General features: G+C 35.9%; 1 protein-coding gene across 1 annotated transcript in view; it reads left to right on the top strand.

Annotated features, from left to right (window-relative positions):
* LOC130838795 (zinc finger protein 569) overlaps positions 1–18,899 on the top strand; it is a 38,526-nt gene extending 19,627 nt beyond the window's left edge. Inside the window, exons 4-6 of the mRNA XM_057712350.1 lie at positions 10,847–10,973; positions 11,290–11,385; positions 16,376–18,899. Coding sequence (XP_057568333.1) covers positions 10,847–10,973; positions 11,290–11,385; positions 16,376–18,198 — 2,046 coding nt within the window. The 3' untranslated portion in view covers positions 18,199–18,899. The remainder of the gene's footprint in view (positions 1–10,846; positions 10,974–11,289; positions 11,386–16,375) is intronic.
* Positions 18,900–19,189: the final 290 nt, after the last annotated feature.

The following is a 19,189-nucleotide window of genomic DNA, read 5'->3' as shown; positions in this document are numbered from 1 at the left end:
GCTAGATCAAGTCCTCTCCCAGGACCTATCTGCCCAAGATTCAGTGCTTAGCCACTATGCATTCTTATGGCACCACACGATGTGTTGACAGTGTCTGCCCAGCTAGACCCACCCTCCCCGTGTGCACAATGGTCTCCATGGTTCCATCCAGATTACATCCCTGGCGCCCCTGTCTATCTCTGTGTTGCTAAACCAAATCTTTCTCCAGATCTAACACCAGGCTGTGGTGTGGAGGGAGCAGGGCTGGGGTATTTTAACATTTAGGGTTAGGAAGTGCAGCGAGTGGGCGTATACCCAGAGAAAACCATAATTCAAAAAGACACATGCAGGGCTTCGTAGGTGGTGCAGTGGTGAAGAATCTGCCTGCCAATGTAGGGGACACGGGTTCGATCCCTGCTCCAGGAAGATCCCACATGCCGTGGAGCAACTAAGCCTGTGCGCCACAGCTATTGAGCCTGCGCTTTAGAGCCCGTGTGTCACAACTATTGAGCCCATGTGCTGCAACTACTGAAGCCCATGCGCCTAGAGCCCGTGCTCTGCAACAAGAGAAGCCGTGGCAACAAGGAGCCTGCGCACCACAACGAAGAGTAGCCCCCACTTATTACAACTAAAGAAAGCCTGTGCACAGCAAAATAAAAGACCCAATACAGCCAATAAAATAAATAGATTTATTAAAAAAAAAAAAAAAGACACATGCACCCCAGTGTTCATTGCAGCGCTATTTACAATAGCCAGGTAATGGGAAGGAACCTAAATGTCCATCGACAGATGAATATTTAAAGATGTGTTACATACATACAACGGAATATTACTCAGCCATAAAAAGGAACGAAACTGGGTCATTTGTAGAGATGTGGATGGACCTAAGGACTGTCATATAGAGTGAAGTAAGCCAGAAAGAGAAAAACAAATATTGTATATTAACACATATATGTGGAATCTAGAAAAATGGTACAGATGAACTGGTTTGCAAGACAGAAATAGAGACAGATATAGAGAACAAACATACGGACACCAAGGGAGGAAAGCAAGGGGATGGGATGAATTGGGAGATTGGGATTGACATATGTACATTAATATGTATGAAATAGATGACTAATAAGAAAAAAATATCAAATTGTACACTTAAATATATATATAGTTTATTGTATGTCAAAAAATCTAAAAAATTAAAATTAAAAAAATAGACAAAAAAGGAAGTGCAGTCAGGTGGCAGCTGCCAGCGCAAGGCTTTCTTCACCCTGATTGTTAGCAAGCCCACCTATGCACATACCTCATGAGTAGGATCTAGGCTTTTCTAGCCCTTTTTTTGATCTCAGTGGGTCCCTTTAGGCAAAAGGGCGTGTCTCCTCCATGCAAGACCCCAGAACTGGGTTGCCCAGATTGTGAGCCAACCTGATCACTCCCCAGGGCGAGGGTCTGCCTGTATGGACCTTCTCTTCCTTATAGATCCCTCCCAGGGGTGCAGGTCCTAACCTAATGCCTTTTTCCCCACGTCCTACCTGGTTTTGTGGAGATCTTTCTTGCAGCTTTGGTTAGGTATAGGAATCCTTCTGTCAGCTTCATGTTAGTTTTCTGTGAGAATTGTTCCATGTATAGATATATTTTTGATGTGTTTATGGTGGGAGGTGAGCTCCATGTCCTACTCCACTATCTTGACCCTCCTCCTTTAAAATCATCATTTTTTAAATGTTTAACCCTGTAACCCTGGTTGGGGGGACCATTGAATATTTTTTCCTGGATACTTAATGTATTAATTTAATTTATACTAAGGTGTACATGACAGATACCAGAACTTTCTTGAAAGCTGATTTTCTTGAGTCTGGTGTTAGAAAGTAAGGTGAAGCCAAGATATAAGTTCCTTGCAAGACTGTTTTATTTAGCAAGAGTTCTGTGCCTATCACACATCCTCAGTGAATGTTGTTTTGGACAAGAGGTCTTAAACTATTAAGATGAATTTTGTCCATGGCCAGTACTGTTCTATTAAAGTAAATTTTGTGATTGTAAATTCTTTAGAGAACCTTGTCTGAAAGTCATTTACCTCCTCACATCATACATACAGTCTGTGTTTCTTTGACTTCATATGTATAAGTGTCACAGAATTACTCATACTACACTGATATGTATGTTAAAAATATAGTTTATTTTAAAAATATGTTCTGATATCACTTTTATGAGTTCTGATCAGTAGCCTGAAAAGAAAAGCTAGTTTCAATGTAGTCCAGGTTCAAAACTTAGTCCTATCAGTAAATTGTTTCTTTGAATAATTATTCAGTTATTCAGACTCCCCTCTAAACCCCTGTCCTCTCTTAAGACGGTATCTGAGATACAGAAGGAAATCTTCATAGCTTTGGGAGAAAGAGGGTCCTGTGTGATTCTCTATGGATGTGCGCTGACTGGTATCCACTGAATCTAGTTTATCTGGCTTCTTTTTCTGGGCATTCTGTAGCTGATGAATTTGTGGTATGTTTTTCAGCTCAGTCATGGTCCAGGGGCCCTCTTCTTTCAATTTTCCTCCCTTGAATCTTGTTTCCTCCATAGACCTCTCTGAGTCTCTGTCATAACCTCCAAAGAGTTCCTGGCTTTCATATCCAATAGTCTGTGGGGTCATCTTGCCTTCTTCAGGGGTCCTATCATTCCCTACTCAGGATATGCTAAAAGGGACCCAAAGGCTACTAAAGTACTCACAATTTGACCATGATACTTTGCCCTCTTAATTCACTACCCTTCTTCCTCCACCTTAATGCCCTGGAGTGTGGGAAGTTCTGAACACACATTTAACCGCCTATGTCCCTACCTCCATGGCCTTTCTTCTCTATCCCAGGCCTCCAAGGGGGAGGAAAGGGTTTCTGATGTCATCTTCCCCTCTTTTTTCAGTAAAACTAAAATGGAGAAAGGTTATGAAGAACAAGGAAACTTTCTAAGGAAATGTACATTAAAAAGCATTTCAAAATTAGTATAGTGGTTACACTTTTGGAATCTGTGAGTGCCAGTGAGAGGCCCAAGGTAGTATAAATAAGGCCATGGAAAGTCTGAAGATATTATTGATGACAAAGCACATCCATCTGAAAGCAAAACAATTAACCTCTAGGGGAAGAATATCACATCATTTTGTTCTTTGTTGCCATATTAAGCTTCACCTGCAAATAAAATGTTCACATCTCCAGAAACAGAGAACAGAATGCCTAGGACAATAAAATTAAATTGACAGGCCTGCTGTGTGTACTGTATTTTGCTTAGGGCTTTACTTGAGCTCTTCATTTGCTCATGAGGATTTGAAGTAATGATTGGTGTCACTTCCTTACAGCCTCAGGAACTTACTTTATTGTTTTTTGTTAGGCCAGTCTGTTAGCAGTGAATTCTTTGTTTCTGTTTATCTGGGAATATATTTAATCTTTTTTTAGGTGAAATTTACATAAAATTAATCATTTTAAAGTGAACAATTCAGTGATATTTAGTACCTTCACAGTGTTGTGCAGTCACCCCTCTAATTCCAAAACATTTTCATGATCCCAAAATAAAACCTCACACCTATTAAGCATTTATTACCCCATTCCCTTCTCCCGCAGCCCCTGGCAACCACCAATCTGCCTTCAGTCTCTGGATTTACCTTTTCAAGATATTTTATATAAATAGAATGATAAAATATGTGACTTTTGTGTCTGGCTTCTTTCGCTTAGTATAATCATCATTTTTGAAAGTAACTTTGCTACTTATAGTAGGATTATTAGGTGATAGTGTTTTTTCTTTCAGCACTTTGTTGCCCCATTGCCTTGACCTTCATTGTTTCTAATGAGAAGTCAGCTGTTAATTTTATTGTGGCTGCCTTGTAGATAAAAGATTGTTTTCTTCTTCGCAGCTTTTAAGATTTTCTCTTTATTGTTACTTTCAGCATTTTGATTATGACGTGTATGTTTGTATCTCTTTGTGTTTATCCTGCTTTAGGGTTCATTCAGTGTCTTGGATATGTATATTAGTGTTCTTTTAAAATCAAATATAGGAAGTTTTCAGCCAGTATTTGAGTATTCTTCTGTCTTTCCTTCTGGTACTCACATTTTGTGTATGTGAATGTACTTATTTCTGTCTCACATTTCTCCTAGTCTGTGTTCATTTTTCTTCATTCTTTTTTTTCCCCCTCTTCTTCAGATTGTATCGTTTCTATTCGTCTCTTGACCTTTAAGCTTGCTGATTCTTTCTTCTGCCATCTCAGACCATTGTGCTGCTGTGAGAAAGTCTCATCCAGGCCAGTGGGGAGTTGCTGACCAAAATACTCCAGTTAGAGGAGACCCTTGTCAGGTAGAATGGTCCTAATACTCTCACTGTGCTTAGCCTTTGACTGGAAAAATAGCCAGTGGTGGCTTGAAAATAGCATGATCTCAGCATGAATGCAGTAGTAGAACTAAAATAGAGCAGCTGGAGGTTGTTCACCAATTATGTGTCTCACAGCTGGTTCTCTTGAAGGGGATCTGGGAGCATGTTTCCATGGCTGCCACAAAGGTAGCACTTTGAAATGTTTTCTTTCTAGCATGAGCATTTATCTGTCTTAATAGATTTATGTAATATTATTGACTGTCTGTGACAGAAATCTTACATAACAGTTGTTTAAACAGGACAGAATTTTATTTGTCTCTGTAGGAATTCAGGTACCAACAAAACAGGATTGGTCCTGTTATCTCTAAGGCATAGGGAACCAGGATTCCTCTATTTAATTTTTCTACCTCATTATCCTCCAATACTTGGCTTCTACCTCATAATCCCAAATGACTATGTTTGCCCTAGTCATCATATTTACTTAACAGTCCATAGGAAGGAGGAAACTGGGGAGAAAATGTATGCTTCATCCTTTTAAGCTCACTTACCAGTAGTTGCACATAATACTCCTTTCATCTCATTGTCCAGAACCTTATATAAAAATACCTAGCTTCAAAGGAGGTGAAGAATGATAATACATTCCAGGAGGCCATGTGCCTAGCCAAAAATTTGGGAAGTGGGGAGAATAAATTTTGGAATAGAAGAGGAAAAGTTTGTGCTACAGTATCAGCTGTTCTGGATTTCTTTTTTCTTTTTTTTTAAATTTGGAGATCAGTGTTGGTTTCATATTTCTTTTGAATTATTCATTTCATTGAAGTTCAGTTTGTTTCAATATTCCTAATTTTGTATGTCTGTGTTAAAATTTATTTTTCTTCATTAAACTTATTTGCCTAATCTATTACTTATATTTAAAATATCAACTTTCAATTATGGAGATTTATATATATAAGTTCTAGATTTCTCATATTGGATTATGGTTTCATACTTACTAAATTTTTTAAAAAGGTATTTTCGTCAAGTTTAATGATTTCTTTTTGGATTCTCTCATTCTTAAGCAGGGTGCAATTACAATTTTCTTGCAAAATCTGTGGTGTTGGTTTTGTCATTTATTTACTAGTTTATGGATCCAACTTAATGAGGAAAATACAACTTCCTGAGGAGAAATCTGAGGCTGAGGTACTATCAGCAAGAATTCATCTTATGTGCTCCTGTCCTTTCATGTGATTAATGAAACCCATTATACTAGGACCAGCTTTCTGCATTATGTTTTCTCTTCAGCCCTAATTCCTTACCATGTACTTTGAGCTTATTTTGGTCTTTATCCCAGTTAAGGGGAAGTTTCAACTATCCTGTGCATTTCAGTGTTTTTTTACCCTGACACTTTGCCTTTGATTTCTTTTTTTTTCTCTTCCATTTCTTTAAAAATTTTCTGTTCTAGCTTTATTGAGATGTAATTGACATATAACATTGTATTTAAGGTGTATAATGTGTTGAATTGATACACACATATTGCAAAATGATTATCACAGTAGTTGCTTAAAACCTCTATCACCTCACATAATTATTTCATTTTAGGGTGAGAACATTTAAGATCTACTCTCCAGCAAGTTTCAAGTGTATAATACAGTATTGTTAACCATAGTCACCGTGCTGTACATTAGATCCCCAGAAATTATTCATCTTATAAATGGTAGTTTATACCTGTTGACCAGCATCTTTGCATCACCCCCACCTCTCACCCCCTGGCAGCCACCATTCTATTCTCTATTTCTATGATTTTGACTTTTCAAGATTCTGCATATAAGGGATATTGTAGAGTATTTGTCTTTCTTTGTCTGACTTATTTCACTTAGCATAATGCCCTAGAAGTCTGTGCATGGGGTCGCATATTGCAGGATTCCATCTTTCTCGTGGCAGAATAATATTCTGTTGTATACATATATATCCCATCTTCTATATACATTCATCTGTAAACAGACACTTAGGTTGTTTCCATATTTTGGTTACTGTGAATAATGTTGCAGTGAACATGAGAGTGCATATATCTCTTCAAACTCCTGTTTTCATTTCCTTTGGACATATACCTGGAAATGGGATTATTGGATTATATAGTAGTTCTGTTTTTACATTTTTAAGGGACTTCTGTACTGTGCTTTCTTTTTCTTTTAATATTTTTTTAAAATTTATTTTTAAAATATGTATTTGTTTTTCTGCATAGGGTCTTAGTTGCAGCATGCAGGATCTTTTGTTGCAGCGTGCAGGCTATTCATTGCTGCATGTGGGCTTCTCTCTAGTTGTGGTGCATGGGCTCCAGAGCACACAGGCTCAGTAGTTGCAGCATGTGGGCTCTCTAGTTATGGTGCACAGGCTTCAGAGTGCTCAGGCTCAGTAGTTGCGGCATGCAGGCTTAGTTGCCCTGCAGCATATGGGATCTTCGTTCTCTCACCAGGGATCGAACCCACATAGCCTGCATTGGAAGGTGGATTCTTAACCATTGGATCACCAGGGAAGTCCCTGTGCTATTTTCCATAGTGGCTGTACCAATTTACATTCCCACCAAGAGTGAATAAGGGTTCCGTTTTCTCCACGTCCTTGTCAACACTTTTTATCTTGTCTTTTTGATGATAGCCATTGTAACAGGTGAGTTGATACCTCATTGTGGTGTTAATTTGAATTTCCCTGGTGATTAGTAATGTCAAGCGTTTTTTTCATGTACCTGTTGGCCATTTGTATGTCTTCTTTGGAAAAATATCTATTCAGTTCCTCTGCCCAATTTTACTCAAGTTGGGTTTTTTTTTTTTTTTGCTATTGAGGTGTATGAGTTCTTTACTTTGGATATTAACCCCTTATCGAATATGTGACTAACAGATATCTTCTTCCATTCCATGAGGTCACCCTTTTAATTTTGTTGATTGTTCCTTTTGCTGTGCAGAAGCTTTTTAGTTCGATGTAGCCTCACCTATTGATTTTTGCTTTTATTGCTCATGCTTTTGGTATTATATTTTAAAAATCATTGCCAAGACCAATGTCAAGAGCTTTATCCTTATGATTTCTTCTAGGAGTTTTACTGTTTCAGGTCTAAGTTAAATCTTTAACCATTTTGACTTAATTTTAGTGGTGTAAGATGTGTCCAATTTTATTCTTCTGCATGTGATTATCCAGTTTTCCCAACAGCATTTATTAAAGAGACTATCCTTTTCCCCATATTGAATATTCTTGACTCTCTTGTCAAATATTAATTGACCGATACAAGGGGGTTATTTCTGGACTCTCATTTCTTATACATGGGTCCATGTGTCTATTTTTATGCAGATACCATACTGTTTTGATTACTATGGCTTTGTCATATAGTTTGAAATCAGGAACTGTGTTGCTTCCAGCTTTGTTCTTTCACAAGATTGCTTTGGCCATTTGGGGTCTTTTGTGGCTCCATACAAATTGTATTGGGTTGGCCAAAAAGTTCGTTTGGGTTTTTACGCAATAAGATTGCTTTTTCCTGTTTCTGTGAAAAAAAGTCTTTGGGAATTTTGATAGCGATTGTATTGAGTCTATAGATGTCTTTGGGTAGTATGGACATTTTAACAATATTAATTCTTGTGATCCATGAACATGGGCTATCTTTCCATTTATTTGTGTCCTCCTCAGTTTTCTTCATCAACATCTTATAGTTGCCAGTGTCTAGATCTTTTACCTCCTTGGTTAAATTTATTGCTAAGTATTTTTGTTGTTTTTGATGCTACTGTGAATGGGATTGTTTTATTTCTTTTTCAGATATTTTGTTGTTAGTGTATACAAATACAGCTGATTTCTGTCTTGATTTTGTATCCTGCAGCTTTACTGAATTCGTTGATTAGTTCTTACAGTTTTTTGGTGGTGATTTTAGGATTTGCTATATATAAGATCATATCATCTGCAAAAAAAAGAGACAGTTTTCTTCTTTCTTTCCTATTTGGATGTATTTTTTTTCTTTGCCTGATTGCTTTGGTTAGGATTACCCATGCTATACTGAATAGGACTGGTGAGAGTGGATAGCTTTGTCTTGTTCTTATTAAAGGAAAAGCTTTCAACCTTTTACCATTGGGTATGATGTTAGTTGTTCACTTATATAAGGCCTTGTTTATGTTGAGGTACGTTCCTTCTATACTCAGCTTGTTAAGAGTTTTTATCACAAAAGGATGTTGAACTATCCTTGCATCACAGGAATAAATCCTACTTGATCGTGGTGTATGATCCTTTTAACATGTTGTTGAATTTAGTTTGCCTATATTTTGTTGAAAATTTCTGCATCTATATTCATTAGAGATATTGGCCTGTAGTTTTATTTTCTTTTTTTCTTTTTTGTAGTGTCCTTTTCTGCCTTTGGTATCAGGGTAATGAAAGTTTGAGAAAGATTGGCACCTATTCATCTTCAAACGATTGGTAGAATTCACCAGGGAAGCCATCTAGTCCTTGGTTTCTCTTTTTTTTCCTTCTCTTTGTTTTTTTTTGGAGGGAGACGTGGGTTTTCTTTATTGGAAGATTTTGATTACCGATTCAACTCCTTACTCATTACTGGTCTGTTCTGATTTTCTGTTTCTTCATGATTCAGTCTTGGTAGGTTTTATGTTTCTAGGAATGTATTCATTTCTTCTTGGTTATCTACTTTGTTACCATATAGTTGTTCATAGCAGTCTCTCATGGTCATTGTATCTGTGATATCAGTCATAATGTCTCCTCTTTCATTTTTTATTTATTTGACTCCTCTCTCTTTTTCTTCCTTATGGTGTCCTTAGCACAGTTAGTAAGATCCACTTCTCTGTAATGTCCTCTGAGAATGTCATCTGCTGCTCTCCCAGGCTTTTCAGTCATGCAGCTCACAATTCAGTACTCTAGATACGATGAGAGAAAAATGAGCTTCTTTGGTACCATCCCACATAGCTGGGAAAGCAGGGTACTCACGCATTCTTATTTTCCTTCGTGAATAAAATCACAGGCCAAGATTCCTCTTGGCCCTAAGCTGTGTTGCCTTGGTGGAGGAGTGAAGTAGGTAAAGTCAAACTGTTCCCCTTACCCTCTCTGATGAGTCTAAACTTATATTTTTTGCTCCATTGATGTATTGGAACTTCTTTGCTGGAGACCTGTACTTTCACAAAAGCTGTCTTCTATTGAGTGCTTGTCTAAGACAGTCATTTTCTGGGGGCTCCTGGACCATGGCCAAGAGAGGCTAGAGTCCGTTCACATGGCTCTCAGGGTCTACAGCCAGGACTGAGGTCTCTATGCTTGTAAAACTCAATGTGTGGGTAGGCAAGACTCCTTCTGAGTCCCTTAGCATATCGTGCTGGATCCCACAGTTCCCACAAGGGCACTTTTGTCCAAATGGATGGATGCCAAATTATTGTTTTTGCAGTAGGGACACGAATGAAGGATGTCTTATTTAGCCATGATTGCTTTTGGTTTCTTAAGCCTGATTACTTACAAGCCCTTGATCTTCAGCAGAAAAGGGCTCCAAAAGAGGAGTTTCTATTATTCCCACAGTGTACTCTGAACCTTAGTGGATGTTCATGTTCATAGGGTCCTTTTAGGACCTAGAAATAAATTATCAGAAACATTTTTTGTGAGTTAGCTCCTGGTGATTTCCTTTTGTCTTACCCCATCTCTCATAGAAATTCCTCAAAGTGTAGGGAATATTGACAGCTCCCTTTGTTCCAGTGTTGTTGAAGATTGTTTTCTTATCTTTATATTTTTTTGGTATTTTGGTTTTTAACTAGGAAAAGTGCACTTGATTGCTATGTTCAAATCACACTGCTTTGAAGAAATTTTCCACCAGGCCCTCATTTTTGACACTTTAAATCTTTCTTGGTACTGTTTTCTCATAGTTCTGGTTGTAATTCAAGTTCAGCCCATTTAAAAAAGCTTCATTAATGAATCTTTTTTTCTAATCTGTTGGTATTTGTAGGATTCTATTTGAAGCACTCTTTTTTTCAGTTTATGTGAACTCTAAACAAAAATATATCCAATTTTCATGGCTACAGACACCTATTACAGGCTTATAAAAAATAAATCCTCATTTTCAATTTAGATTTTCTTTGCTCTAATGAACAATATGTGCAACTGCAAAATCAATGACTATCTCTAGTTGGATGTCCCACTTTACTTCAACGTTTGCACACCATTCTCCCCCCATTTCTGCTTCCATCCAAATCCTATTTTCTTTTCTTTTCATGTACCAGTGAATCACAGGGATCTAGTGAGTTCCCAAAACAATTAACTTGAGTAAAGTTTTGTATTCTCCCAGTTTTTACTCAGTATAAATTAGTACCCAAGATCCTTTAACCCACAGTAGTTATTAAAGATATGTGCTTGCTAAATCACTGAATGAACATAAACTGACAGGATGTTGCTAAAATGATATTTTTCTTTTAGACAATAACAAAAACAGGTAAAACTTATTTTATAATCTCTTACCTTTGTGTACTATCAGAACAAGTTTCAATATATTTTGTCCACTACATCTAAGGTGGATGATTCGGGATTGAGTGGGAGTATGTTGTTACAGGAAACAGTGACATTCAAAGATGTGGCTATTGACTTCACTCAGGAAGAGTGGCAGCAATTGGATCCTGCTCAGAGGAACCTGTACCGGAATGTGATGCTAGAAAACTATAACAACTTAATCACAGTGGGTAAGGGTAGTTTCCTATGTAATTCAAATTGTGGGAGTAAAGTACCTTTTTTTCCCCTCAGTGTTTCTGAAATGTGTGGAACCTTTAAATGTTAGACTGAGTTTGGCCTTTAGGTGCCTTTGCTCACACTCATGTGCATGCTGCAACTTTCAAAGCAAAATGTCATTCTTGTTTATGTTTCAGGGGGCAGCATCTCTAGAAACCATACTTTTATTGTCCTTCAGAAAGCCTGGTTTCCCTGGGGCAGCCTCAATTCTTGAATAATTCTTTGTTCCTAGTGTTTATGCCCAAATCTTATGTCACTTCCCTTTGACAGGATGTCCATTCACCAAACCTGATGTGATTTTCAAGTTGGAGCAAGAAGAAGAACCATGGGTGGTGGAGGAAGAAGTGTTAAAGAGACATTGTCCAGGTTAGTGGGAGAGAACCATACAGGTGAGGAGGGGCCAGGGCCCTTTAATAGTTAATCTCTGAGTTGTTGATCCCTCTGAAATGTTATTTTTTAAAATTTTATATTAATTAATGTATTTTTTATGTTTTTAAAAATTTATTTTTGGCTGCATTGTGTCTTTGTTGTTGCACGTGGGCTTTCTCTAGTTGCGGCAAGCGGGGGCTACTTTTTGTTGCGGTACATGGTCTTCTCAGTGTGCTGGCTTTTCTTGTTGTGGAGCATGGGCTCTAGGCACATGGGTTTCAGTAGTTGTGGCACAGAGGGCTTAGTTGCTCTTGCAGCATGTGGAATCTTCCCAGACCAGGGATCGAAACCATGTTCCCTGCTTTGGCAGGTGAATTCTGCCACCTGGGAAGTCCCATACATATGTTTTTAATTTGAAAGATATTGTGATGTCTTCTTTTGCCTTTCATGGAGATTATAACAATTTATACTTCTACTAACAATTTCTGCAACTTAGTCTATTAGCATTTCTTAAATCTTTGCCAGTTTGATAAGTGAAAAATAACTTACTATAGTTTGAATTTGCATTTCCTTTATTATAAATGAAGGCAAGCATTTTTTCATGTTTAAAATCTATATTTCTTTTTTATGAACAGTTTGTTTTATGCCCCCTTTTTTCCTGTTGAGTTCTTAATTTATATGAATTCTTAACATATTACGGTGATCAGCCCTTTCTCTTGTTTTTCTAGCATTTTTTTCCAATCAGTCATTGCTCTTTAAAGTACTTTTTACTACTCTTAATGTCTATATGGTTAAAATAACAGTCTTTTCTTATAGGAGATTTATCATATGATTTTTTTCCTTTTATGTATATGGGTGAATATTATTTACATATTAATAATGAATTAGACTCATATTTTTGCTATTAATTTAAATATCCTAACTCTGTCAAGCTTTGAAGTCAGTGTTACACTGGTTTCATGAATAAAATTTGGACGCTTTCCTTCATGTTCCAGAACATTTATACATAGCATTGGCATAAAACTCCCATAAAATTTTTATTTACCTTACCTGTTGAACTATTTGGACCTTGCAGATTTTTGAGGGAAGTTTCTTTGACAGCTTTTCCCCATTGTTCCTTTTATAACTGTTCTATATAGGTGTTTTTGTCTCTCTTGGCAACAGTTTTTGATAGTAGGCTGTAATTTTCCAGAAAAATATTCATTTAATCCTGGTTTTCAAATTAATTTTCACAGAGTTGGGCAAAGTAATTTCCATAATTTTTAAAATTTAAAAATTTTAAATATTTTGAGAACTTTACCATATATTGATGTTTCAGGGCCATCTGTTATATTTAACAATTTGTTTCATCTGTTTGCATAAAATTACTCATAGTGTTGTCTCATTTATGTCTTCCATTAATTGTGCAACATTCTCAGCCAGCATCATCAAATAAAGTTTTATTGGAATACAGCTGTACCAAATCATTTAAATCTTGACTATTAATACTTTCACATTGCAGAGACAAAGTTGAATAGTTGTGTCAAAGAGTATGTGACCCACTAAGCCTAAAATATTTACTATCTGACCTTTAAGAAAAAGTTTGCCAACTCTTGATGTATAGGAATGCATCTGTACTTCATACTAAAGCCTTTTATTCTACATGGTTGTGTGAATATAAGTATGTTTAGGCATTATTTCTTCTTATCCAAAAAAGAAGTGCAGCTGCACATCTTCTCATAACTCTGAATCTTACACTCTCACCCCAACAGACTTTTTACTAAAAGGATAGTATTTCAGTGTTTGCTTGTTCAGTCCTGGCTTCCTTGACATATACCTTAGGATGTCAAGTCTCCAGTAATCAGTGTGCACTCTCAAATTTCCATGTTGTAATCATGGGTTAATTAATTCTGCCCTTCAAGGTGTGATATCCATTTTGACAGTGTCAGCTGCTTGCTCTGCCCAAGATTAGCATGAAGAGCTGTCTTCTTAGAATCCTTTTCCCCCTGTTCCACTCTTCACTGTATTTCTCAACACTAATGCATTTATTATAATTGGGGTTACAGCCACCATCTAGGATCACTGAAGAATCAATGACTTCATTATTGTTTGTATAGAGAAAAAGAGATCAGATACTTTTGCATTCCACCATCTTAAAACATGGAGTCTTGTCTGTCACATTTGATATTTTGATCTTGCCCTTGGAACTCTTATTCACTTCTGCTTGGATAATACCTTAAAGACTGATCTTACCTTCTCCCTCAACACCTTTTGCTTAATTGAACTTTTCTGTTTCCCTGAACCGAGGTGACTCAAAAGCTTAAGCTTAGTATTCTGCCTTCTTTCCTACATTTAAAACCTGCAACCAAGTCTCTAACTTTACCTGCATTATAGCTTCACAAGAATTTTTCCTTTACTTTGTTCTCAGTCTGGCAGAGAGGGAGGAAAATATCCATTTTTCCTATCTTAGAGCTAAGCAGCCACTGGGGACGGAAAGTCTCACCCTTGGGTACATAGACTTTCATTTATTTTATGTTTGAGCCAGTTCCTTATCTCTGAATTCCTCTGCCTGGTGTCCTTCACTCTAGAGCCTTTCCACTTATATTTCTCAAGAGGGTAATCTCCCATCTTCTCTAGGGTGGAAGAGTGATTTTTGTCTTTATTAGTTTATACCTTTTTCTTTATCTCATTTTAGTGTGGTTTTGGGTAGGATCAGAGATAAATTCATGCATTTATTATGCCATATTTAGGCTTAATTTCTCATTCTTTGTTTTCCCCTTTGCTTAATACTTACTCCCTATTCAGTCATGCTAGGTAGGCTCTTCTAGTTTTATATTCTGATTCTTTTATCCAATTTTTACCTTCCTATTGGTTGTTCTCATTTTATATTCAGAACAATTTTATTTATGTACTTTTAAAAATATTTAATACATGCTTGTAGTACAAATTTTTTTAAAGTACAATAGGATATATATTGAAAAGTAATTTCTCTTACCCACATCTTCCTCTATGCTGGCAACCTCCAGTATCATTTTCCCTTGAGCTATTACTTACTTGTATTTTCAAACATTTTTACTGAAACCACTTTAAGTTGATAGGTTAACGTGAATAATTACCATCTTTGCTGTCAAATGTTCTTTTCCAAGAACGTGGTATACTTTTTGTCTTCGTTTCCTAGGGCTGCCGTAATGAAGTAGAGGCTAGAAATACAAAATCAAGGTGTAAGTAGGGCCATGTTCCTTCTGAAACCTACAGAAGATTCCTTATGTCTTTCAGCTTCTGGTATCCCTAGACATTCCTTGGCTTGTGGCGGCATAACTCCAATCTGTGTCTTTATCTTTACATAGTGTTCTCCCTGTGTTTCTGTCTCTTCATGTGGCATTCTTTTTATAAGAACAACAGTCAGACTAGGGGCTTACCCTACTCCAGTATGACCTCATCTTAACTAACTATATCTGTAATGACCTCATTTTCAAATGACTTCACATTCTGAGGTACTGGGGGTTAGGACTTAAACATATAACATAAAGGGGGGGACACACAATTCAACCCATGATACTGTTTCATTTGTTCAAATCTGTGTGTGCATTTTAAAGTTTTCTTATAATTTTTGAACATTTCTTACTAAATTATTCCCACATTTTTAATTTTTGTTGTTATTATAAGCGTAGTCTTTTGTTATATTTTCTAAATAGTTGTTTGTATATATGAAGGTTACTGAAACTGAATATTAAGATACTATATATAGTGAATTTAATGAATTTTTTTACTTTTCATAATTTTTAAGGTGACTTGTTTTTACGAGTAAATAGTTTTTGTATTAACGAGTTACGTCAATTTTACCTTTCCTTTCCAAGTTTTTATACCCCATTTCTTTCTCTTATTTAATACACTACCCTGTACTATAATAATAGTTGTGATAGTACTCATCTTTTTCTTATTCTTGACTTTAACATGAATGCTTTTGGATTTTTCCTATTAAGAACAGTGCCAGGGTTTAAGTTGTACTGTGCTTTTTCTCAAGTTAAATAAGTGTTTTTTCCCATTTTATAAAGTTATTTTTATGGAAAGTAGGTGTTGAATTTTATCATCTCTTTAATATCTTTGGAAACAATTTCTTGATTTTTCACTTTTGACCTATTAATGTATTTACTTATAGTAATAGATTTTTCTAATATTGAAAAAAACTTATATTCCTGGAAAAAAACAACATATGTATCTCTTATATTTAATGTGCTTCTGGGTCACTTTTTTTTCTTCTGGTTCATTTAGATATGTAGAGTTTTTGCATTGATAGTCAAGAATGAAATTGATGTGTTATTTGCTTTTTTGGTTGTCATCTTGATCAGTTATTGGTGTTAATATTATGTTTGTCTCACACACCAAAAAAATGGGAATTCTCTTTTTTCTTTCGTAATGTTTTTTACAGCATGACAGCTGTAGCTTAGATGTTTGTTTAAATTCCCATGTAAGTATCTCTGGGCCTTTTCTGTTTGTTTTAGGGGATTTCTTTTCATATGTTTCTCTTCATTTTGTGGGAATTGGTATTTGTTTTCTATGTCTTATATAGACAGTTTTGGTAATTTATATTTTCCAGAAAATTATTTATGTCAAGCAGCTTATAAAAGTTTATTTAAAAATTTCCCTGTAAAATGCTTTTATGATATTTTAGCTTCTGTTTTTGTCTTTTTCTCTATCACTGTTTTTTCTTACTTTATTTGTACATTCTGAATTCTCCCTCTTATTTATCCAAGTTTATCTTTTTTCTTTCAGATCCCATTTAAAAGCAGTCTAACCTATTTGTATTCATAAATATCTGCCTCTACTCATATTTCCTTTCCTGGGATTTCCTAAAGCTTAGGAAATAGGAGCTATATGTACCTGGAATTTGCTTAATAGGAAACTAGGGCATAAGCTAAAACTCAATCCATACTAGTATATCAAAAAATTTTTTTTGATACAATACTGGAAAAATTTACAAGTGATATTTATTTGCAATTTATTTTAGGAGAAGTATGGGGGATGGATGAGCATCAGAAAATCCAGGACAGACTTTTGACACAACTTGAAGATAAATTCACGAAAACACTGACTGAAGAAAAAGTCAATGAATGTCATAAGAAATTTACAAATGCATTTCCTCCAAACTCAGACTTTTTTCCTTCCAGTCACAATCTCTATGAATATGACTTATTTGGAAAGTGTTTAGAACATCATAATTTCAACTATTATAAGGAGAGAATCCTTTTAAGAAAAGAACATTGTGAATATAAGGAACCTATGAAATCATTTGGCAATAACTTATCCCATCTTGTAGTAACTCCCTTCAAGTGTAATCATTGTGGAAAAGGTTTTGATCAAACTTTGGACCTCATCAGACACCTGAGAATTCATACTGGAGAGAAACCCTATGAATGTAGAAAATGTAGAAAGGCCTTCAGCCACAAGGAAAAACTCATTAAACATCATAAAATCCACAGTAAGGAGCAGTCTTATGAATGTAATGAATGTGGGAAAGCTTTCATTAAAATGTCAAATCTCATTAGACATCAAAGAATCCATACTGGAGAGAAACCCTATACATGTAGGGAGTGTGGGAAATCCTTCAGCCAGAAATCAAATCTCCTTGATCATGAAAAAATTCATACTGGAGAGAAACCTTATGAATGTAATGAGTGTGGAAAAGCATTCAGCCAGAAGCAAAGCCTCATTGCACACCAGAAAGTTCATACTGGGGAGAAACCTTATGCATGTAATGAATGTGGTAAAGCCTTCCCTCGAATAGCATCTCTTGCTCTTCATATGAGAAGTCATACAGGAGAGAAACCTTATAAATGTGATAAATGTGGAAAAGCCTTCTCTCAGTTTTCCATGCTTATTATACATGTGAGAATTCATACAGGTGAGAAACCCTATGAATGTAACGAATGTGGAAAATCTTTCTCTCAAAGCTCAGCCCTTACCGTACATATGAGAAGTCATACTGGTGAGAAACCTTATGAATGTAAGGAATGTAGAAAAGCCTTCAGCCACAAGAAGAACTTCATTACACACCAGAAAATTCATACTAGAGAGAAACCTTATGAATGTAACGAATGTGGGAAAGCTTTCATTCAGATGTCAAATCTTGTTAGACACCAGAGAATTCACACTGGAGAAAAACCCTATATATGTAAGGAATGTGGCAAAGCCTTTAGCCAGAAATCAAATCTCATTGCTCATGAAAAAATTCATTCTGGAGAGAAACCCTATGAATGTAATGAATGTGGTAAAGCCTTCAGCCAAAAGCAAAACTTTATTACACATCAGAAAGTTCACACTGGAGAGAAACCTTATGATTGTAATGAATGTGGTAAAGCCTTCTCTCAAATTGCTTCCCTTACTCTTCATCTGAGAAGTCACACAGGGGAAAAGCCTTATGAATGTGATAAATGTGGGAAAGCCTTCTCTCAGTGCTCATTGCTTAATTTACATATGAGAAGTCATACAGGTGAGAAACCCTATGTATGTAATGAATGTGGAAAAGCTTTCTCTCAAAGAACTTCCCTTATTGTACACATGAGAGGTCATACAGGTGAGAAACCTTATGAATGTAATAAATGTGGGAAAGCCTTCTCCCAAAGTTCCTCCCTTACTATACATATACGAGGTCATACAGGTGAGAAACCCTTTGACTGTAGTAAATGTGGAAAAGCCTTTTCTCAAATCTCTTCTCTTACACTTCATATGAGAAAACATACAGGTGAGAAGCCTTATCATTGTAATGAGTGTGGTAAGGCTTTCAGCCAAAAGTCACACCTTGTTAGACACCAGAGAATTCATACCCATTAGAAATAGAAACTCTGTGAATCTCATGAATATGGAAAAGCCTTCAGAAGGAATTAGCACCTCCTTGCACATTACATAATTGGATCTAGAGCAGAAAACTGTGAATGTGGGAAAGCCTTTTGAAGAAGTCACGTTTGTGAAACAGAATTCTTACCAAGGTGACATAAAATGAGAAAGCTGATCATCAGAAACCTTCAGCAGACATCTAATGATATTTATCCAGCATTCTCATTAAAACCTGAAATAAGATATTTGCTATTAGCATGTCAGTATGATACTTGAGCTCCTAGCCAATGTCTTAAAGCAAGAAAAAGAAGACTGGAGAAAAAAGAAAATCTCTTAACCCTTTATACTAGAATAGTTAATTAGAAAATATGTTGATATGAAATACCTGAGAATAAACACAATAATGAATTACAAAATACATATATATATAAAGTTATAAAACATTTTGAAGGTCACGGGTCACACCTGAAATTTTAAGAAAAATAATATTGTCTGAAAAGACTTGAAATGGTAAATATATATACATTTTCTCACAAATCTCTAAGTTTAAAGTATTTCCACTCAAAGTTTTTAGCACTTATATTTTACGAATTCCACAAACTGGTTCAAAATTTTATATAGGAATGTGAAGGGCCACAAATAGCTGAAACAAACGTGAACAAAACAAAAGACAGACTACTAGATATCACATATTTATTCAAAGCTGGTTACATTTGAACAGTGTGTTCTTTATGAGTAAATAAATCAGTGGAAACAAACTGAAGATTGGAGGGAGGAGTATGGGGATTTTTTGTATTATAGTGCTATTGAAATCATGGAAGAAAGGATGGCCTATTCAACATATGGACATGAAATGTTAGCTCCCTACTTTATACCATACACAAAAATAAAACCCAAACAGATTGAAGGCTAGAATATAGAAAGCAAAATTCTATATGATGAAAATAAAATAGACTATATTTACTACTTTAGAGTGACAGGATTTCTT

The sequence above is a fragment of the Hippopotamus amphibius genome, chromosome 16 (assembly GCF_030028045.1).
Source record: "Hippopotamus amphibius kiboko isolate mHipAmp2 chromosome 16, mHipAmp2.hap2, whole genome shotgun sequence".
In the NCBI taxonomy this organism is placed as follows: domain Eukaryota; kingdom Metazoa; phylum Chordata; class Mammalia; order Artiodactyla; family Hippopotamidae; genus Hippopotamus; species Hippopotamus amphibius.
Note: the sequence above shows the minus strand (reverse complement) of the source record. Positions and strands in the feature narration are given on the sequence as shown.